This window comes from Peromyscus maniculatus, chromosome 3, assembly GCF_049852395.1.
Source record: "Peromyscus maniculatus bairdii isolate BWxNUB_F1_BW_parent chromosome 3, HU_Pman_BW_mat_3.1, whole genome shotgun sequence".
Classification (NCBI taxonomy): Eukaryota; Metazoa; Chordata; class Mammalia; order Rodentia; family Cricetidae; genus Peromyscus; species Peromyscus maniculatus.
In genome coordinates, this window is record NC_134854.1 from 62,165,331 (window position 1) to 62,187,945 (window position 22,615).

General features: G+C 45.5%; 1 protein-coding gene and 1 non-coding gene across 2 annotated transcripts in view; both read left to right on the plus strand.

The window, feature by feature from the left end:
- The window catches only part of Rbm28 (RNA binding motif protein 28), a 34,264-nt gene extending 21,266 nt beyond the window's left edge, over positions 1-12,998 (plus strand). The window contains exons 14-19 of the mRNA XM_042272942.2: positions 1,811-1,969; positions 4,543-4,692; positions 4,951-5,025; positions 9,166-9,419; positions 10,006-10,108; positions 12,506-12,998. Coding sequence (XP_042128876.1) covers positions 1,811-1,969; positions 4,543-4,692; positions 4,951-5,025; positions 9,166-9,419; positions 10,006-10,108; positions 12,506-12,640 — 876 coding nt within the window. The 3' untranslated portion in view covers positions 12,641-12,998. The remainder of the gene's footprint in view (positions 1-1,810; positions 1,970-4,542; positions 4,693-4,950; positions 5,026-9,165; positions 9,420-10,005; positions 10,109-12,505) is intronic.
- Positions 12,999-22,233: 9,235 nt separating this feature from the next.
- LOC121826639 (U1 spliceosomal RNA) lies at positions 22,234-22,396 on the plus strand. The gene has a single exon (XR_006068868.1). It is a non-coding gene; the product is annotated as a U1 spliceosomal RNA (small nuclear RNA).
- The last annotated feature ends 219 nt before the right edge of the window (positions 22,397-22,615 follow it).

Genomic DNA, 22,615 nt, shown 5'->3' on the forward strand with positions numbered 1-22,615 from the left:
TTGTTGTTCTGAGATGGTCTCATGTAGCTCGGGCTGACCTCATTGTGTAGCCAAATATTTCTCGATTTCTGATGCTCCTTCCTCTCCACCTCCTGAGTCCTGGGGTCACAGGCAGGCTCCATCATGCCCAGGTACATGTGCTGAGGGTTGAACTTCAGATGCTGTGTGTACTGTGCAAGCTCTTCACCAGCGGGGCTGTATCCAGCTCATGCAGCTCACCTTAAAAAAGGCAGCCTAGAGCCGGTGGGGCGACTCCATGGGTAAAGTGCTACTGAACAAGCCTGATGACCGAGTATCTCTCAGAGTTGTCCTTTGACCCTACCTCATGCACAAGTGTGTACACATTATACACAGACACACCTAATAATAAAGTTACAAATTAAAGGATCAAAAGCCAGCTTAGAATGTTAAAGATACAGAGCAGCTGTGAAACCGTAAAGTTCTGTAGATGGGGAGCAGCAAATATACTATACTGATACAGTCTATTTATGTGTCATTATAGATATATATTTATGTGTTATGTAGTATACACTATAATGATATAGCAGCAAATATACTATACTGATATAGTCTATTTATGTGTCATTATAAATATTTATATATTATGTAGTATATACTATAATGATATAGCAGTAAATGCACTATACTATACTGCCTCTACCAAAGCAATATGTCTTTCCAGCATAGATTTTATAGTAGTGTTCTCAATTTTTTTTTAGTAGTGAACATCTGGATATTATAGTTTTTGGTGAAGTAGTGCAATAAGATGTACTGAATTTTAGAATTAATTTTGCTAGCCAAAGCTGGCTAAGTTATTTATGTGCATTATAAAAAGTAAGTTTATTTTCTTTAGGGAGGAAGTACTTAGACTTAGTTGTTGGGTGGGTGAGGACTGAGCACAGATGCTAACTTCAGTATTTGTGGGAGCCCGTTCTCGGGTTCCTTGTGGCTTTACCCAGCAGGTCCGAATAGAGGATGATCAGGACCACGGGCCTGAGTGCAGGTGTCTGAGATGGTCTGCACTTGGCTGTGCTGGGGGAGGAGGTCTTTTGCTCCACCCCTTGGCGTCTCTATAAAAACCCTGGACCAGAGACAGTCTGGGCCCGTTGGAATAGGTTCCAGGCCCTCTCGAGGCTATCCTTTATTTTCTATCTGTTTATCTCCGCAAGATTCTCCGCTATAAATCCTTCTATCTAATATTTCCTGCTGCTCGCACTCAAGAAAACTCTGGGAAGCTGTGGGGGTGGTGGGTAAACGCCCCACAAGTATTATAGGAATACTTGTACTAAGCTGGGTGGTAGTGGTGCAGGCTTTTAATCCCAGCACTCGGGAGGCAGAGGCAGATAGATCTCTGAGCTCGAGGCCAACCTGGTTACAAGGTGAATTCCGGGACAGCCAGGACTGCATAGAGAAACCCTGTCTTGAAAAACCAATAAAAATAAAAATAAGCGTTTTAAAATAAAGAATATTTGTGCCAGGCCACATTTTGAGCTATGCATTTTTTAAAAAAAATCTAATTTGGCCTCATGTCAGTGCTAAGACTTAAGTATTGATCTGCAGTTTCGTTTTTAGAGATGAAAATTTGAGTCTTAGAACGTCGTTTGATTTCTCTAGTTGGCTGACGTTGTTGGTTCAGATCTGACTTGAGCTCATGGTCATCTTGCCTCCCTGAGCCTGCCTTTCTCTCTGCTGACACTAAGGCAGCAGGAGCATCTGTGGCTGTGGGGTGGGTGGGTTAGGATTCTTTAGGGATTGGGAGCCTGCCTGTGGGCGTATTGTATGTTAAGAGTTTGTCTCTCTTCTCTCCCAGTTTGAGCTACTGAAACATCAGAAACTCAAGAACCAGAACATCTTTGTCTCCCAGACCAGGCTTTGTCTGCACAATCTGCCAAAGGCCGTGGATGATAAACAACTCAGGAGGCTGCTGCTGAATGCCACTCGAGGGGAGAAGGGTGTGTGCATTAAAGAGGTGAGAGATGCGTTGCCATGCAGCCATGAGCATTCACTTCAGGCCATGCTGCCAGCCTGCTTTTGAATGCCTCGGCATCCAAAGTTGAGTTTGCCAGTTTTCTTGGTTTCATTTTTTTCTTTGGAGAACTGTCTTTCATGTCTGATTGAATTATAGCAAAATGTGAGGAAATCTCTGCCATGAATTAATTTAGCAAGCATTTATTCAATACCTGCTGTGTGCTCGGCATTATATAGATAGGTGTTGTAATGTGAATTTTGTTGCAGAGAATACAATTTATGTGGTTTGTTTCCTAAAAGAATGTTGTTTGTGTGTGGGGGCACGCACACATGAGTGAGAGAGAGAGGGAGGAAGGGAAGGAGGAGGGGAGAGGGGAGGAGAGGAGAAAGGGAAGGGAAGGGAAGAGGGGGAGGAGGGAGACCACGAGCGCACGTGCCAGGGCACCCGCAAAGATGTTAGAGGACGGCTGTGTCTCGGTCGGTCCTCACCCCACCTTCGTGGAGACAGGCTCTTGTTCACTGCAGACCCGTGCTTACTGTCCTAGAGCTGCTGTTTCCACACAATTCTAGTGTGTCTTCCCACCCCACCACAGGAGATTACAGACACCACCATGCCTGGCTCTTAGCTGGGTCTGGACATCTGAACTCAGTTCTCATGTTCCCATGGCAAACATTTACCCATTCTGCCACCTCCCTGCCCCTACAACAGCATTTAACTATGTGAGACTCTTACTTAATACCCCTTGGTAAACACAGACAACCATGCATGTCTCCACTTGAATTAGAAAACTGGGTTCACTCCAGTACTTGGTTCAACTCTGTCTCTTTTGAAGCCCTTACTGTTTATACTGACCTGAAACTTGGTTGTTTCTCTGGACAGACTGAGCTCTTTGAGGATAAATATTATCTCATTATCCCCAATTCTGGATGTAGCACTTGGCATAGAGTAGTCTATTAATCTTTATATTTAAAAATGCCATTGCCAATATTTTAGGTGTGCTTTGCTGTTTCATAGCCATAAACTGTGTGCCTAATACCCACAAGCCTCTTTAAAATGTGTTCCTTGGTCTTGAGGAAATGACTTGAGAATGTTAACCGGTCAGAGCGTGCCTGACAGCACTGTTAGTAATGCACACCTACAGTATTTCGTGTGCATCCATTTCGAGCCCATCACGGTTTAACGCACTTCTGTACGTTGTACAGTGTGTGCATTGCTTGTATAGCCGTTTCCTCCAAGATAAAGCCTCCATTTTGGAGGGAAGGTTGGTGGGTGAGCTTAGGAAGAACAATTCAAAGGCTCAGGAAGTCCCTGAAATTGACCAGATACACTAGCCCTCTGGCTCCTCAAACATATATAAGAAGTAAGGACTGCTAAGAGATACTCTCAGACAGGCTGAGGTGCCTCAAAGAGGCTCTGACCAGCCAAACTACTTGGTAGAGGCAGAGACCTGATGAGCTACCTGGAAGAGGCTACCTGGGAAAGACACTCTAAGCTGTGGAGCAGTGTGTAGGTTGTGAGTGTACTACAGGTGTCCAGCTTGTGAGCTGTCCCCCAGGCTGGGCCGGGCCTTTGGAGACAGCTGTCTTTGAGTCATTTCTGTTTCTGTAAGTCACCTAGTAAACTCATGGTTCACCAGCTGGACTTTGGTGGGATCATTACCATGGTCCGTCTTCAGTTCCCTATCTTTGGTGAGTAGATTTTTGTTCATGTCTCCCCAGGAATCATGTCTCACAGCAGCATTGTATTGATTTTTGTTCTTAATTCTTATATTTGTGTCAGTACTGTCTCTGTGAGATGTCTTGAAAGACATTTTAAATGAGTATCTTGAAGTAAGGAATTCATTCTTCTCTTCATCCTCTGCTGTGGAAAGAGGAGTATCCACACACAGATGTCTTTCATACTCCTCCACTACAGAAGAACAACAGCTCTGGGGAGAAATAGTGTATAAATGGTGAATTTTCTCCAACTGTCTTCTATGTTCCTCATGACCCTAAGGTACTTCCTGTATCCTGTCTAGGGAGTTAGAGAAAAACGTGCACAAAAGAGTTTCTGACTCAGGCCAGGAGAGCTGAAACTCGCTGTGTTCCGAGGCTCATTGAGGGAAAGCGATGGTCTTCCCGTGTTGAGTGTGTCTTGCTCATCTGAACCATCAGGTCTTCTTTCCTTCCTAGGGGCTTTCTTCAGTGCTAGACTCTTTGGAGAGTTCACCATTCTCAGCAGTAACTTGATGACATTCTAGAGAGTCATGTGCCTCTCATTTACATGTGTTCTGAGCAGTTAACTAGAAGTTTCCTCCTGTTGGAGAGATGGCATAGTGGTTATGAGCACTTATTGCTCTGGCAGAGGACCTGAATTTGGTTCCCAACATTCATATCTGGCAGCCCACAGCTACTTCCAAGTCCAGCTCCAGGGACTCCATTGCCCTCTTCTGGACTCCATGGGCACTGTATTCATGTGTATATGTGTACACATGGCCACACACATATGCAAGCTTTAAAAAATAAATGAATTTTTTGGAAGTTTTTATTTTTTATTTATAACTACTGCTTATTTTTTCTTTTTCTACTCAACAGTGCAGAGTGATGCGGGACCTTAAAGCAGCTCATGGAAAAATGAAGGGCCAGTCCCTGGGCTATGCCTTTGCAGAGTTCCAGAAACACGAGCATGCCCTCAGAGCCCTCCGTCATATCAACAACAACCCGGAAATCTTTGGGTCTCAGAAGGTGAGCCTCATCCTCCAGGGAGACCCCATTTTCAGAGAGTTGAATGGTGGGAAAGAGAAGCAGACTGGGTGGAGGTGAGGAAAATAGATGGTGACTCTAGGCAAGAAGATGCTTATAAAGCATGTAGACTGGATGGACTTCGTGCAGACAGGCATTTAAAGAAGACCTGGGAAGCAGCCTTGAGGCTTACCAAGAGGAGTGGTGGAAGGGACACTCCCAGATTACAAAGTCTTACGAATGAAATTGTCTCCCTGACAGAGACCGATAGTGGAGTTCTCTCTAGAAGATCGAAGGAAACTCAAAGTAAAGGAGCTGAGGATTCAGCGCAGCCTGGTACTGAGCCTGACTGATTGATTGGATTTGGTTGCTTTTGTGCGTGCGTGCGTGCGTGCATGCGTGCGTGCGTGCGTGCGTATGTGTACATGTACATGTGTGCCTGGGCCATTGCTTCTGGAGGTCAGAAGACAACTTGGGGAAGTTGGTACTCTTTTTCTACCATGTGTGTCCTGGGGTTGAACTCGGGCCATCAGGGCTGGTGGCAAGTGCCTTTACACGCTGGGTGTTCTTTTTTTTTTTTTTTTTTTCTTTTTTTAATGCCGAATGCCGTTTATTGAAGGAGGGAGGATGTCTTAAATACAGGCTTACAGCATAATGGGAGAACCCCGGAGGGCAGAAGTTCACTACCGATGTTTTCCAATCTTGCATCTAAGCTGTTAACGCCCATTATGCAGGATACACAGACAAGGAACTTCCCTAAAGCATTCAGGAGGGTGGAACCCGGCAGAGAATTAGCATAGGGAGGATATCAAGGTCAAGGTCAGCAAGTAAGGCAACAGTTACCCAAAACGGGGGCCAGGTCCCTACAGGTCCCCCTTTTACTAGAAAATGAGCTCTGACTTAGGTTGTGTGGGACATCAGCACGTCACCTTACCCGTCATGGAGACACCTGCCCAGGCCACATAGGCGCTCTGCCTTAGGTTTGTGAGCGCCCCCCAGGCATTACCCATCTCTGAATACTCATTATCATACAGGCTCAATCATGTGTGAGCTGCAGAGTTAACTGCTGCCAAAGATCTCAAAGTGGCGCTGGGCTTGCAATCTGTGTGTTCGACACAGAAAAGACCAACAGAAGTCCTAACCCACCCATAGCCAGTAGGCTAAAGGCAACTGAGCCATTCCCTTCCTTAATGAGCCTTACTGCAAATTGGAGTCCTTGTAAGATGGTATTCCAAAAGCAAATGGAACTTGAGTTTATAAATTTGTAACTTTCAAAGCCAATCGAAATGTATATAACTATTGAATTAAATTTATCATGCCCAATAGAATGAAAGATTAACTAACTGTGGTAGCTACTTTTGATGCCAGGGTCTCTACTGTGCTAGCTATAGTAATAACCAATTATGAAATGGCAATCCCAGAAACAGTAGCAGTGGTGGCCGCCATTGCTATAACAGCAACAATGGCAGCAGCAATGTCAAATTCTCTTCTGGAGCATGTGAGCATCCACTGACATGGACAGAACTCTAGGAACACGAACTGCCAAGGCCCATTTTTCTTGATCCCAGCACGACTTAAGCTGGCAGCTCTGCAAAAGAACAACTAAGAACCATAAAGAAAAAAGAGACAGCTCACAAGGAGCAGAACTAATGGATTGGTGGCAAGTGCCTTTACATGCTGGGCGTTCTTACTGGCTGGCCCTTGTTTGTTTGGTTTTGGTTGTTTCTGACAAAATCTCACTGTGTAGCTCTGGCTAACCCAGAACTCAGAGCTGCCTCTGCTCAGAGGTCATGTCCAGCCTTTTGTTTAAGGATCTTAATTAAATTCCTTTTTTAATCTGTGCTGCAGCCACAGAGGGTTTTACTCAGTTTCCTCAGACCCCCAGTGTTTTCTCCTTTGCTGTCCCTCTGCTGAGAGCTGCATAGGGGAAGGGGAAGGGGAAGCAGGGAAACGCAGACCAATGTGCTACTCCATCCTGAGTTCCTGTATGACCACGTGGAGGCCGTGTCAAAACCAGTGGCTCAGGTTAAGTTTCAGAATCATCATCTGAGACAGGGTCTCCCTTGGTCGTCCAAGCTTGCCTTGAACTCAAAGTCCTCCAGTCTCAGCATGCACCTGGTGGCTTTAGACCATTCATTTTCAGTTAGTGTGGAGGAGGAAGAGCTTAGCTGCATGTTCCCTGGCCAGTTACTTCTCTAGCCTCAGTTTGTAAAATGGGTTAATCACAGTGTCTTCACTCCTCATCTTAGGAGATTCAGTGAGCAGATGTACCATTGCCCAGCTTGTAGTCAGTACCCTTTTACCCATATTCCCCTGGAACATACAAGGCTAGATTATTTTGAGGTCCATAACTCTTATAGTGCTCATCAGTACTACATGACAATTTGCATGTGGGGAGAGTATTTGATGTATACTAAAAGCATGACAAACAGATAAATAAGCCCTCATTACATAGGTGTTCATCAACTTCCTTGACTATTGGTTTTTATTTTATTTTTATTTTTTTATGTGTGTGTTGTTTTAGTCAGTGTTCTGTTGCTGTGATAAATCACCATGACCAGAAGCATCTTAGGAAAGGAAGTTATTTGGGCCCATGCTTCCAGAGGGTATGGGTCCATCATGGCAGGGAGGCAGAGCAGCAAAGCAGCAGGCATGGCCAGAGGAGGAAGCTGAGAGCTCACATCCTCAAAGGGAGCAAATGAGTCACGGCAAGGCTGTGCACTCTCCAAGCCTGCCCTCACTAATGTGCTTCCTTCAAGCTGTACCTCTTGAACCTCCCCAAACTGTAGCAGCTTTTTCTTTTAGGCCACCAACCAGCTCCCAAATCATGACACAGAGACTTACTAGTTTTGAATGCTTGGCCTAGCTTAGGCTTGTTTCTGACTAGCTCTTTTCACTTAAATTAACCTGTTTCTCTTTATCTACCTTTTGCCTCGGGGTTATTACCTCTCTTATTTCTGTGTATCTTACTCTCACTGCTTCTCTATGTCTGCCTGGCAGCAGGCTGCCTGCCTTCTTGCCCCAGGCATGTTCCCTGTCCTCTCCTCTCCTTCCTCCTCTCAAGCCTAGATTTCTCCTCCTGTTTAGTCTCTCTGCCCACCAGCCTCACCTGTCCTTTCTCCTGCCTGGCTGTTGGCCATCCAGCTTTTTATTAGACCAATCAGGTGCCTTAGGCAGGCACAGTGAAACAAATGCAACACATCTGTACACAATTAAACAGATGCATCATAAACAAGTGTAACACAGCTTTGCCTAAAGTCAAAATGATACTCTGCAACACCAACAGCATTACCAACAGGGGACCAAGCATTCAAACACATGAGTCTGGAGGGACATTTTCATTCACACATTTTATTCCTACCAGGCTATTGTTTGTAACTGTATCTTACCTCTTACAGACTGGTGCATAGTTGGCATTTAATAAATATTGTATCAATATGTCTATTTAGATTAAATTAGAAAGGGCAAAATGACAGATATTTATTTTTACATCAATTTTACTAGAATCTTTTTCCCACTTAGTGCTAGTAAACTTTCAACATCCTTATGCTTGCATTTGAAGTTCCAGCCTCCCTTTACCTTCCTTTCTCCACTGACCCCTTCTCTGACACTTTTTCTTCTTCATGTTGACCAAGGTTTTCAATCCATGCCATTTCCCTTCTCTGGAGGAATTTGTTGAGCATTTCTTGTGAAGCAGATTTCCTGGCAACTGTTCTTTTTTTTTTTTAATCAAAAAAGTCTCTCACTTTTGTGAAAGGTAATTTTATTGGGTAGAGAATTCTAGACTGGTAATTTTGTCTTTTGGACTTCAACTACCTCATGTTATCTTCCTCTTCCCTACATGATTTACTGCAAGTGACTGATAGATCGATAGATCTAGTTGTAGAGCTTGGAGTGTTTATTTTGTTGGTTTTTCTCTCAGCCCTTAGATCTCTAGCTTAATGCCTATCACTATCTTGAAAATTTCTAGCTGTATTATGTGAAGTTGCTTTGCTTCTGCTGCTGGCATCTCCCTTTTTGTGTGTTACACTTGGGGGCGGGGCAGGCTTTTTTTTAAACAGGGTCTCAAGTAGCCCAGATCCATTCCTTCCTTCCCAGTGACTAGGATGCTAGGTGTGTGTTGTCATGCCTGGCCCAGATTTCACCTTTGGCAATTGTTCCTTCCTACTGGCTTTTGAATCTTGGGCTACTGATCACTGTTTCTGGGTTGTGTTGTTTTGTATTGGTGTGCGTGCATGTGTGTGTGTGTGTGTGTGTGTGTGTGTGTGTGTGTGTGTATGTGGGTGCACGTGTGTGTCCTGCCTAGTAGCTATCTGTTACTAGGCAGTGCCTGTGAACTGCTTGTATTTGCTTTGCTGAAGTTTCCAACTATGTGGGGGAAGAGTTCCCCTTTCAGCACACTCATAGCAGGCTCCTGAGTATTTTAGCAAGGAAACCTCATCTGGAAATTAGGTGGCAATTTCTTGTTTTCTGTAGCAAAAAATGGCATCTAAACCTGTAACCAGTAAGCCCCAAAAGGAGCAGAAGAAACCTGGAAAAGAGAAGCAACAACAAGCAGTGAGCCCTACCCAGGACCAAAGCCAGGCTTCTGCAGAGCAGAATGGCAAAGCCCGGCCCACCTCATGGACAGGGTTCCAGACCAAGGCTGAAGTGGAGCAGGTGGAGTTGCCTGATGGAAAGAAGAGAAGAAAGGTCCTGGCGCTTCCTTCACACCGAGGCCCCAAAATTAGGTGAGATGCAGGAGGCTTAGCAAAAATAAATAAGTACAGAGACAAACAAATGAATAGGTAACTATTGCGACTTAGGATTGCTGTTGTGGACTCCATTTAAGAGTGACTACTTCTAGGCTTAGAAACAGCTATGTAAGCTGGGTGGTAGTGGTGCACACCTTTAATCCCAGCACTTGGGAAGTAGGGGCAGGTGGATCTCTGAGTTTGAGGACAGCCTGGTCTATAGAGCCAGTTCCAGGACAGCCAGGGCTACACAGAGAAACCTGTCTTGAAAAAAATAAATGAACAAAAGAAATAACTATATAGAAAAGAAATTTGTCTCTCAAACTCTTTAAGAGATGCCAGGTATGGGGCTGGAGAGATGGCTCAGTGGTTAAGAGCACTGACTGCTCTTCCAGCGGACTTGGGTTCAATTGCCAGCACCTACATGGCCACTTACAACTGTCTGTAACTCCAGTTCTAGGGGACCCGACACCAATGCACATAAAATAAAATAAATTAAATAAAAAATAAAAAAGAAAAGGATGCCAAAGATATTAACCAGAGAAAGAATTTAATGCAGCATCTACCTGGTGTTTTATTTCAGGTTGCGGGACAAAGGCAAGGTGAAGTCCATTCCTCCTAAGAAGCCAAAGCCCCAAACAGGCCAACGCAAGCAGAAGAAGCAGCAGTTACCTTCTTCCCTGCAAGTGAGTCCCAGAGGGTCTGTGGGTTGGGGTGCTATGGCTCTGTGGGGCTGAGCAGGTGGCAAACTTTCTGGATAGCTGCATGGATAGTAGACTTCTCCATGCAGGGCTGCAGCTCTTCAGGGGGTAAGGTACAGTAGTAAAGTGGAGAGGACAGTAAGCCTGTGACTTGTCAGTCTGCTTGAGCAGTTACTGTCTTTCCTGTTCCCTGCACCTGCGTTCCCCCACTGCATGTCTGCAAGCAAATCCTGCTTTACATGTAAATATGTCTCCAGAGATAGAAATAGAAAAGAGAAATCCACTGTTTAGAATAGAATAAATAGAAATAGAATAGAGATAGAAAAACCTCAGACTACATCTCTAATGACCAAGTCTGCGCGCACGCACACAATGTCATTATCATATCTACTGAGATTATTCAGAAGCTCTTTATACTCTCTAATGTATAGCCCCATTAAAATTGTCCTAATTGCCTCAAAAATGTTTTTATTTTTAGTTAGTGCCAGTTAGGATGCTAGCAAAGTCCACACACTACATTTGCATTATTCGTCCCTCCCTTTCTTCATCCTATGGCATTTATTCTTTCTTAGCACATTTTTGTTCCACATGTTGTTAATTTATTGGAGAAACAGGGCATTTGTCCTTGAGGATGTATTTTATGTTGCGTTCAGCCCCTTACTTCCTTATGGTATCATGTAACTTGTCTCCGTGACACCTTGTATTGACTGTCAGCTGGTATAATGGTCTAGAGGTGTAAACAGATTTAGTTTTCTTGGAAAGAACACTTCATAGGTAGTGAGAGTTTCCTTTCTAGTGACTGCATTTTGGTTGTTCACTGTTAGTGATGCCAAGATCAGTCAGTAGGTGTCGGAGTTGTCCACTTACTGTTCTATTTAGAAAATCCCCTAGCAGCTTTCAATTAGTTTTTAGTTTTCTGCTTTGCAGTGCTAGGATCTAACCCAAGGCCTTTCTCGTGCGTAGAAAGTACTCTGCTATTGAGCTATACCCCTAGCTGCTGCTTACCTTTGGTTTTAAAACAGTAGATTGTCATGTAGACCTGTTATTTCATTGTGGGTTACAGAATGCTGATTTTCCAATTCAGACAACCCTTTTGCACTTAAATAGAGTTCTAAGAATTCTAGAAACGAGAATCTTACAGATAGGAAAGATAAGGTTAGATGATTTATTTCCCCCCCCCCCCCCCCCCGCTTCTTGGTGTGTCAGTTTCAGAGTAGTGAACTATTACCAACCTGCTATGTGGCCTGTGAGGCTGACGTGTGTGTGTGTGTGTGTGTGTGTGTGTGTGTGTGTATGAATGATGAAATTCCAAATTTTCATATAATGCTCTGTGTTTCAATTAAATGTAGTCATTTGTCCTGTCCAAGACAACAGAAGCGTCTTTGAGTTGGCTATCCATTCTTCTGAAATGACCTTGACTCTCTTTGGTAGTGTTGCTTTCTTGTGCAAGATGTTCTAGGCCCATCATGCATGTTTCTTTCCCAGTTTCTGGCCAGAGCCATTTTCCTAAGGAGTTCTTTTTAATAGGAAATAATGGTCCTGTGCTCTTTTTTCTTAAATAATTAAAAACATTCTGTTATGTGTATGGGTCTCTTATCTGCATGTATGTCTCTGTACCAAAGACATGGGTGGAGTCCACAGAGACCAGAAGAGGGCATTGAATCCCCTAGGTCTGGAGTTAGAGATGGTTTTGTGATGCAGTATGGGTACTGGAAATAGAGCCTGGATCCTCTGGAAGAGCAGCCAGTGCCTTTAACCTCTGAGTCCTCTCTCCAGCTCCAGTCCTGGGTTCTTGTGCATTTGAGGTCAAGCTTTTATCTCCCTTCCCTTGAAGAGCAGAAGAGTCCCTAGCATCCTGTTCTACTCAAATCTGTCTGGGAAATTTCCAACTGTATCATATTATATTGTGGAGATCCAGTCTCTGAAATTTCATAGATGGAGTTCTTGTGAGGGCGAGAGCAAATAAGGATGTCCAAACCAGGGTTCTCTCTGGAAATTGTCTTCCTAGTGCACCTACTCATTTTCTGTTGTGGGTGTCTTGACAGTAAGTAAGGTGATATTTAGTGTTTGAAATTCACTAGGCATGGTGGTGGCACTTGGAAGGAGGAGAGATAAGGGTCAGAAGTTCAAGGTCATCCTCATTACATAGTGTCAGGTGTACAGAAAAGAATGCAGGCAGGTAGGAAAGGAAGCAGAGAGTGAGGGAGGGGGAGAGAAGAAAGAAAGAGAGAGAGAGAGAGAGAGAGAGAGAGAGAGAGAGAGAGAGAGAGAGAGAGAAAGAGAGAGAAAGAAAGAGAAAGAAAAAGAGAGAGAAAGAAAGAAGGAAGGAAGGAAGGAAGGAAGGAAGAAAGATGACTGCTTCATGTCTCCTTTCTTTCACAGGCACCTAAGAAAAAAGCTAAGGAAAACAAGGCGGAAGCTCACTTCAACCGACTGGTCGAGCAATATAAGCAGAAACTGTTAGGCCCTTCTAAAGGATCGCCCCTTCTGAAGAGAAGCAAATGGTTTGATACCTGATGCTGCCTGCAGAAAGCTGTGTCTCTGAGGGAAAGAGAACCCAGATGACACCCCCTTTCTCGGGGACTCTGCAGGTCGTGTACATTCTTGGTCCCTTCCCCAGTATGGGAGGAGAACAGCATCTGAAAACACCATGGAGTTTTTACATCTTCCCCATTTTATTGCTGGAGCTGTGCGTGGAATCGTGATTCACTGCTATTTTCTTCTTCCATGGAAACTATTGTAAAAAAGTGTTTTGGAGTACTGAATTTTTACAATGCTTATTTTGTTATGGAGTCTGTAAATGAGGAATTGTGACTTTTGGATGAGTCTCATTTTTATATACACAAATACATTATTTATGAGGTTTTTTTTTCCCTAAATGAACATTTTTAACATTTTTAATTCAGCTACATAGTGTGCAAGAGCTAAGAACAGAGAAAAAATGTTTACTAACGTAGTCTCTGAATGTGGGGGATACTTGCAAACAACTGAAGGCCCTGGGCCTGATACCAAGCAGCACCTGATAAGTGTCTGCCCCTGGAGGGGTAATGGCTGGCTAGAAATCAGATTGCAGTGGCTAGACACTCCTGACCAAGGATGGCCCAAGTGTATCCCATGGAGCACCTTGTCCCAGGGACTGAGAGCCTGTAGATGTGGGAAAAGCAGTGAGCATGAGGCTTAGGCTCTACCCTAAGTGCCAAGGAGGTGGGGGAGTCTTGTTTAGTCATCCTAAATAAGGAGTTGAACTAAATGTTCTGGTTGTTCCCTGCCCTACATACTTCTGAAGCATTCTTTTTACCATACTTTCTTCCGCTTTTCTAAAGAAAGCTAGGGGTGGAGGGTGTGAATGTTAGAGTCAAGGTCCACGCGGATCCTGGTGGTGAAGAGTGGGCTGCTGTAAAAGATGAAGATGAGTGCAGCAAACAAATCCCTGTGCTGCACAACTTCTGATACAAGTTGTGTCAGATCAGGTCTGTCACCTGGGAGCCTCGTGTCTGTCCCCTTGGCCTCCCTCCCCAATCCGAACCCCAGCTGAGTTCTCCTCCCCTGTTTGTTTTCTGCTGGCACTAATAGTTGTCTGCAGTTGTCCTCCTTAAAATGACTTCCTCTTGTTCCCCCTACTCAGATAGCACCTTCTCCTGACTCTGGTCCACAGTGGGTGTGGAGTAACTATTGAGAGAAAGAATAAGAAAGGACAAGGAAGCCGGGCGGTGGTGGCGCACGCCTTTAATCCCAGCACTCGGGAGGCAGAGCCAGGCGGATCGCTGTGAGTTCGAGGCCAGCCTGGGCTACCAAGTGAGCTCCAGGAAAGGCGCAAAGCTACACAGAGAAACCCTGTCTCGAAAAACCAAAAAAAAAAAAAGAAAGGACAAGGAGCAATAGAGCTGTCTCCAGGAACATGGCTGGGAACGCAGCTCAGCTTGCTGGTTGCCTGGCCTAATGCAATGCTTTAAAGGACGCTTCCCAGACCCACCGCTGAGCCAGGCATGGCGCTGTTTCATGGCAGCATCTTGGGAAAACCAGTTAGTGCTCCAGAGTGCACTTGATGGGTTTGGAGGTAGCGAAGGAGAAATCCTGAAAACGTTTAGACCCTTTGGAAGTATCCAAGGACAGGTGCTGTCTTTAAGGTCAGTTCGAGACAGTGACGGGAGTTTTGAACAATCTTTCAATACATCTGTCCAAGAGACAGAGTAGAAAGAGCCTTATGGCGAGGGTCCAAATGGCCACAACCTGGACTCGGTTGGTCCGTTTTCCCTTGGCCGACCGTCGGCTTGCCAGACACTTTTCCTCCAGTACACATATATCCTTAATATTTGAAAATGTATCTTAACATTTAAGATTACAAAAAATTGCTGTTCTTTCAGAGAGTGTTGCCAGATTCTCCTAGATCCAGAGATTTCTCTAACATCTTTAGCAACCCTGTGTGTTAAAACATCAGACAGTTGCTTGGAAAGTTATTGCACACTTCTTTGATGAGTGGTATGAGGACGAATTATCCTGTTTCTCAATGACCACACTCCATATATGGTGTCTTCCTTTGAGACACCTTCCTGAGCTCAGTCAGCTCCTTGACCCCCTTGCCATGTGAGTGCCCACGCAGGGGACGGTGCTTCTGTGTCGCTTTCTAGACGGCTGTTTCAGGACGTGGGGTTTCTCAATTAATGTGAGAGGTAAGTTCCACGTGCTTGGTTAATAAGGGTAAGCATTTTTGTTAAAGGTCACAGTGAGAATGACCAAGTCCCACCAACTCTTCTTGTAGGATTAGGCACTAGGCTGGCTCAGAGAAAGACCTCTAAGTAGAGAATCTTAAGTGGGTACAGCTTTTTCTGTGCCTTGTTTTTTCTTGGTTAGATGGGGGTCTTGAGGTTGTTTCTCTGGAGTCAGTCAGTCAAAATGTGCTTCAGCTGTTGTAGAAACAAGAACCCTGGTTCCCTCTGTTAGAATCCTAGAGCTTGTGATTCCTTGAAAGACAGTCACATGTCTCCCAACAGAGGGGCTCCTGACGTGTGCTTCGTCAGTCCATGTTGTCACTTGAATGTACATCACAGAGCATGCTTAGACAAACCAGGATGGCCGTGATGATCCTAGGTAATATAGTCTTTGGGGACCGGTGGCATGGGTGGTCCTGCATTGACACACAGCTCTATTTCTAAACATCCTTGGATGTTTTTGTCTTTTGGTTTTTTTGAGACAGGTTTCTCTGTGTGGTCCTGGCTGTCCTGGAACTCACTCTGTAGACCAGGCTGGCCTGGAACTCACAGAGATCCACCTGCCTCTGCCTCTTGAGTGCTGGAATTAAAGGTGTGTGCCACTACCACCCAGCTGTTTTTATTTTGAAAATAAGTTTTTTAACTATAATTCAGAGTCCAGAACCTCAAGGCTCCAAAGAGCGTCTTCTCATCCATTTGGCTTTCACTTGTCTGAGGAGGCTGATGGCCAAATGTGCCACAGTGAACACTGACACTGTGTCACCTTAGGAAATGCAAATCTGCGATCTCAGCTCTCCAGCTGCCCTAGTTAACCAGTTTGCTCCTTAATATTGTCTTGACTCACTGTGACATGAGTGACAAGCACCTGTCAGTTCTGTCATACAGGGAGCCAGTCTGCCCATACAGCGGGGGACGTTCCTTCACCTCTTCATAGATTGCTCTTTCATGGCTGAATCCACATTGTCACAGGACTGCAGGCTGCTGAGACAAGTTTGGATTCCAGTTTGAGCTCCTGCTTTCCACTCACCTCTAACGGGCTTGTTAGGAGCCAGGGTGGGATTTCTTTCGGGCCAAATGGAGATTTTTGGGTTTCTCATCTACTGGTTAGAGGCCGGGCACGCAGATTACCTTGATTTTGTTTGCAGTTTGACCTGGTTCCACTTGTTTCCAGTCTTTTGCAGAGCCTGAGATAGATGGTTTATTGGATGGGGTGTGGCACGGCAGTCCACTTTGGATGCTATTAAGACATAGTCACCAGGCGCTGGTGGCTCACGCCTTTAATCCCAGCACTCGGGAGGCAGAGGCAGGTGGATCTCTGAGTTCCAGGCCAGCCTGGTCTACAGAGTGAGCTACACAGAGAAACCCCGTCTCGAAAAAACAAAACAAAACAAAAAAAAGACATAGTCTACAGTCCCTTTGACTTCTGATTCTGAACTGGTGATTGGCTACAGACTGATGATGCTTCCAAACTGATGAAGGAATATGCTGGGAAGGCTGTTGGACACTCTCTGGGAACCAGTTCTGAGGAAAAGGCTGAGTTGCCAAAAAGACCTTGTGGTCCATCGCAAACGTAGTGTCTCAATAAACATCCAATCTGGTCGTCCTTAAGACGAGTCTGCTGTCCAGATCTCACCCACCAGCTTTTCTCAGCAGTGAGTCCACTGCTGCGGAGCCACCCTGAAAACTCACTGGACTCTGATAGAGGCATCATTGTTGTCCTGAGGCAAGGGTTGTGTTGTATACTTTCCTACAGACGCTCACACTCAGCGTTGATTTAGCCATAATAGGAGCTGTGTATCCTGTGAGCTCTCTAGAGGTCGATCGTTCCAAGGCATAGCTGGACTCGTGAAGGACAGTGGGATCATGTCCTAGAGCCCCGAATAACGTGACTGATAGTGGTTTACTGCTCACAGTTTGAATAGGCTACCCATAGCCTTTCTGCTATGAATTGTCAGTAGCAAGCTTCCTCTCAAATACCACGCATTGTTCTAGTTCAGTTCACTATCCCAGGGCATAAAGATCGGTCGCTCTAAGTCCTGGCATGCTTCTGGATAGCCTGTCACTCAGCAGCATGGCTACTGTGGCTTGCTTGTCTTTTGTTGTCCCATGAAAACTCACCTAGCACATCGCTGTCCTTTGTGATAGATCACTAAGGATGGTTACTGAGGTGCAGTCATCGTTTACACACACACACACACACACACACACACACACACGGTGTGTCTATATACATACACACACTAATGTGTGTATTTCCTTTTCCTTACTCATCCTCATTCCCCTCGTATTAGGTAACATGAAAACATCATTTCCTTTCTTCCTCTCCTGCACCGTTGTCTGGGCCCCAGTCTGCCAGCAACTCCTTCGGATGTTGCTTAATTTGTCTGAAATGCTCATCCTATTCTATCTCCCTGCCAGCCCTTAAGTACAGAGCTGGATGGCGAGGGCTGAACGCAGGCACGTCAGTGCTAAGTCAGTGACTGTCGAGTGTCCGTCTCAGTCTCCCCAGGTCTTCCTTTTCCTTTTCTTCTTCCCTGAGCCGGTTAACACATGTATACTTCAGCCATGAGAGACTCAAAAGCTGTGCTTCTGATGCTGCCACAGGAAGCACCCTGTCTTTGTGTTCTGGTCCGAGTAGCGAAGATGCTGTCATAGCCTGTGACACCTCAGCTGGACTGTGAGTTTTTCAAAAGATGGCAATAGAGTGTTCCCTCCTAATAAGATGCGCGCAGCAGCGCTGGTCAGAGGTTGCGTAGTCCTCCAACTGTCGCGTCTTCGCACCAGGGCTCTGGGGAACATGGAGGCTTGAGTTATTTCAAAGGTGGCCTTTACCACCCAGAAAATGAACAACTCACCAATTCAGCAAGAGGAGAAAGTTAAGAGCTGGCAAGTGGCCCTGGAGGCACATGTCCTGCCCCTCACGGGACAGCAGCTGAGAGGGGACATCTCCAAGCCAGCTGCACCCCTGGATGGGACTTCTGATTCTGAACTTATCAATGGGAAGGAAACTCTTGGGGTTTTCTTCCAGAAGGCAAATTAGTTCTGAACTATTTCACATGTTCTCTGCTGACCGAGAGCCCACGTCCATTCAGGGACTCGGTGGCTGCTGAATGTAGCAGTTACCAAACATTAATTGTCTGATTGTGTTAGGTCACGGGTGAATTTCATCCACAGGTTCCTGCAGACGACACAAGAGTGGCAAATTACAAAGGTATCCTGTAAAAAATTACAAATTATACAGAACTTAAATGAAAAACATTGTATATTATCTAAATTGTATGCAGCATATTCTTTTAAAAATTAAAGTTTTATGAAAATATGTTTAAAATTACAATAAATTTATGTGCATACATTTTAATCCCAGAGATTCTCTTTTTAAACATTGAAACACCACCTATTTTATTTAGGAACTTATGTAGGACAGGCTGGCTTAGAGCATATGATTCTCCTGCATCAGCCTCCTACGTGCTGAAACTATAGGCTCGTGCCACCACGGCTGGCCTGTAGACCCTTTTGTCTCGCTCCCACTGGATCTGGCTGGCCAGCCCACTGCTTTGGGGTGTCACATTTCCATTCTTTAGTTACACAAGTAGTGTTCTGCCTAGCCCTCTAGATGTTTTTCATCCTTTCATCAAGACTATTAGGTGGGGGTGTGGCTCAGTGGTATTGGGCGTCCCTAGTTTGTATGGAGCTCCTGGCTTCAATCTGCAGCTCCTAAGGGGCAAAGAGTGTTTTGTTCTGCTGAAATATTGGCCGGCTGTGGCTTCAGATTGGGCCCTGGCTTTCTGAGGTCAGCTCCTGACGGGCATGGGTGTTTAGAGGGAGCTGACCCTGCCAGGTAAAACCCGTGGAGACTCAACCCTTTTCCTTACAGGTTTTTCTTAATGCGCTGAGTGTTACAGAAGTTCAAGTGAGATGCCTTGATGTCAAAAGAAACCTTCAGTCAGGAAGGGTTTCCCCTTTTCAGATCACACCCAGGGCCGGTGGTGGGGCTTGCTGTAGTCTTAGCCTGGCATGAGAGGCAGGGCCCCTGGGGTGTATGCTGAGCCGAGCAGTGCTCCCACTATACAAAACCTGGCTGAGGAGGGCTGCCTGGTTTAAAGCCCTTCATCGCTCATCTCCGGAGCCCTTTGCCCCAAGTCTGGCAAAAGGACATTGAGGGGACAAGCCTTCCCTCCCTGTCACAGAGCAAGGAGAGAAGAGGTCGGAGCCCACAATCCCCGAGCTGTTTGCGCCACCCGGGCTAGAATGAGCCCACTGTCTCTAGGGCTGCTGTCTCTATTAGGAATGTCTTAGTAGGTTCCAAATGCTTTTAGAGTTAAAGTGCCTTTTCTTTGAAATTAGGTAGTAAGAAAAGGAAGACACTTCTCTTTTGAGACAAAGTCTCTTATATCCTGGATTGGCATTGAACTGGCCACAAGGCTAAGAATGACTTCTTGAACTTTGTGAACTTCTGATCCTCCAAGTGCTGGGATCGTATGCATGCTCCAACACATCTGACTTATTTGGTGCTGGGGATGGAGCCCAGGCTCTCATGCATGCCAAGCAAACACTACCAACTGCACTACACCCTCAGCCTCAGGAAGGGCATGTTCAATGTCATGTTCTTTGGCTGGTAAAGTCTTTGAAAACCTCCCATATGTAATTAATTTAAAGTTTTTATTACAATTCTCAACTTGAAAATTAAGCCCCCTGCTTGGCCAGCTTCTCTCCCCACTCCCCGTCCTTAAGTCAAAAGGAACCACTTACAGATATTTTTACATTTTTTTGCCTTATTCTTTTATGCTTTCAGAAGCCATGTATAAAAAGTCTTTGAGCCCAGGATACATTTGTCTTAAGGTTTTCCTCACGTGGCCAGGCTCTGTACTTTGGCTCACCACAGAGTTGCTCATACACAGCTGGTGTGGATCGGTTCCACTCACTTTTATAACTCTCTTTCCCAGAATCCAGAATCCGAAGACATCTCCATTGCCCTGGAGGTCAGAGAATGGCTGTTGTCCATAGTCATGAAAATCTACAGGGAGGGCCATGGCCATTTGACAAGGGCTGTTAAAGGGACATCAGGCTTGAAGTCCCAACACAGGGAATCACGATCTCTGAACCCTACTGCAAGATCTGCAGGACAGCTGCCAACACTGGCCAGTCGGGAGGCTGGCTCTCCCGCCCCAGCTGTGTGGAGGTGCTGCTGGCACCCAGCCACTGGAACGAGTCCCGTGGAAGGAGACAAGCTCTTGGAGGAACTGTTTGTGTCTGCTTTCTCCCTCTTCACAAGAAGACAGGCCCTACGAACTCAAAGTCACTAACAGCAGCAATTACCCTGCTTACTGGTGTGACGGTGCTAGGCCTAGCTCAGTGAGTAAATTGCTTGCCCCCCCCCCAGCCCCCATGTCCAGAGGCCAAGAGAAGAGAACCAAAGGCAACATCTGGAAAGGCAAGCAGTCATTCATTCCCTTCCCTCTGCAGACCTGTGGCAGGAACTCACGGCAGCCCTGTGCAGGTACCTCAGACGTACATTTCCCCACACTCTGGGGACTCAGCTAATTAGCAGAGGTTAAAGACCCTCTACAGAGTCATTTGCAGTCTCTGGCTCTTCCCTGCAAAAGATCTTCCCATCCTTGTTCAACTTAGTATACTTGGAAACAGCAGGCACTTAAAATTAGTGCAGTGTTCTAGGTCTCCATGGGAGGCCCCAGCACGGGGCACCCAGACACTTCAGGAGCATATGCAGGTTGGAGTGTTACATCTCAGATCAGGACAGGGCCCATACGTGTTCCCAGGAACCAGCCACAGAACCTCTTGGATTTTTGATATTGTATCTTGGTGATACTGGGTCTTAACGAGGATCTGTGTCCTTTCCTGGACAGGTCAGGCAGAGCTGCCGGTCCTCCACCTCCTGGGACCGACAACCTCTGCCCACCTTTGTAGCCCACCTCCCCCCAGAAGCTGTTGCGGAGACCACAGGGTCTCCAAGGGCCAGGGTGTTGGACCTCCAATCTTTTTGTGTATGACCTAGGGAGTGAGAAAGCCCAAACCACAGTTGTTAGCAAATGCTTAGTAAAATGTCTGAGGCAAAGATCTTGAAGATCAGTGGAGGCAAGAGGATGTGAGAGGCTTGGGAGAAGAGTCTCTGTTGCTCTTTGCCCCCAGTACTCTGAGTAAATTCACCAGAAATGCGAGAGAATAACCTGCTTTTCAAAAGAGGTAGTAGCAGGCAAAAATCATTCTAAAGATGTTTGCATTCACACAATACCATTTAAGTTATTCATGCCAACAAGAATAATTTGTAGCACACATAAAGTTACAAATGTAAGCTGGGCATTGGTGGCACATGCCCTTAACCCCAGCACTCAGGAGGTGGAGGCAGAGGTGGGCAGATCTCTGTGAGTTCGAGGCCAGCCTGATCTACAGAGCAAGTTCCAGGGCAACCAGGGCTACATAGAGAAACCCTGTGTTGAAAAACAAACAAAAACAAAAAGTGAGAGATCTTGTCGTTTGGGGAGACTGAGCCCCCCCTTACTGTTTTAGACTCAAAGTAACATGTAAAAACAATGACATGGAGACAATGAGCCAGAGCACATTTCTTAGTAAAAGTGAAGGAGAAAACTTTCATCTATATTTGAGATGCAAAAAAGTATCACAGGAAGAAAAAAAAAAAAAGATCCAGAGTTGAGACTTGTTTTATTGTTACTAGTAGTTTTTTAAGACAGGGTCTCACTATATAGCCCTGACTGGCCTGGAATGCTGTGTAAACCAGAACTCACAGGGATCTGCCTGCCTCTGCCTCCTGGGTGCTGGGATTAAAGCTGTGTGCTGTCATCCAGGGGCTCGTGTGCGCAAGGCAAATGCTTTACTACTGAGCTACACTCTCAAACTGTTTTTGTCTCCTCTGTTTAAAAGCAACAGAGAGAAAGACACCCTTTTAGGCAGGCTTTTTCTTCCTTTCCCTTCCTTCCTTCCTTCCTTCCTTCCTTCCTTCCTTCCTTCCTTCCTTCCTTCCTTCCTTCCTTCCTTCCTTCCTCCCTCCCTCCCTCCCTCCCTCCCTCCCTCCCTCCCTCCCTCCCTCCCTCTCTCTCTCTCTCTCTCTCTCTCTCTTTCTTTTTTTGGTATTATCTCATTATGTCACCATAGCTGACCTGAATCTTACTATGTAAACCAGGTTGTTGGCCTTCAACTCACAGAAATCCACCTGTCTCTGCCTCTCGAATGCTAGGACTTAAGGCATCAGCCACCACTCACAGCTGAACATGTTAATGTAGTGGGGATCTCTTCCCCGTCTAGACTGTATCCTAAAGCAGTCTTTTTCTCTGAAATCAAATTTTGTTCTTAGAGACAAGGAGGAAGAGGCAAGGTCAGAGAATATAGATGAGGTGGGGAGAGGGGCTTAGGAAAGTTATTTTTTTTACAATCACCATCAGGGAGGATACCATGATCAAGAAGGTGGTTTTCCCAGGGTGAGGCTCTCCCATTGCACTCTGGGTATGCAGGCTCTTGCGATTTCTCCAAATACAGGAGATTCAACTGCATGATTTGTGGTAGTAGGGGACAGCATTTGAGCTTTTCCCTTTAAAAAAATTAATTTTCTCAGTTTATAGTTCTGACACATCTACATTTTAAAATAATTTCCCATTTATTTATTTTAAAAAGTGTGTGTGTGTGTGTGTGTGCCATATGCAGGTCAAAGGACAAGTTGGAGTTGGTTTGGTTGTTCTGGTCTACAGCATAGGTCCTGGGCCTTGAACTTGTCATCGAGCTTGGCAGCAGGCTTATCTGCTGAGCCATCTAT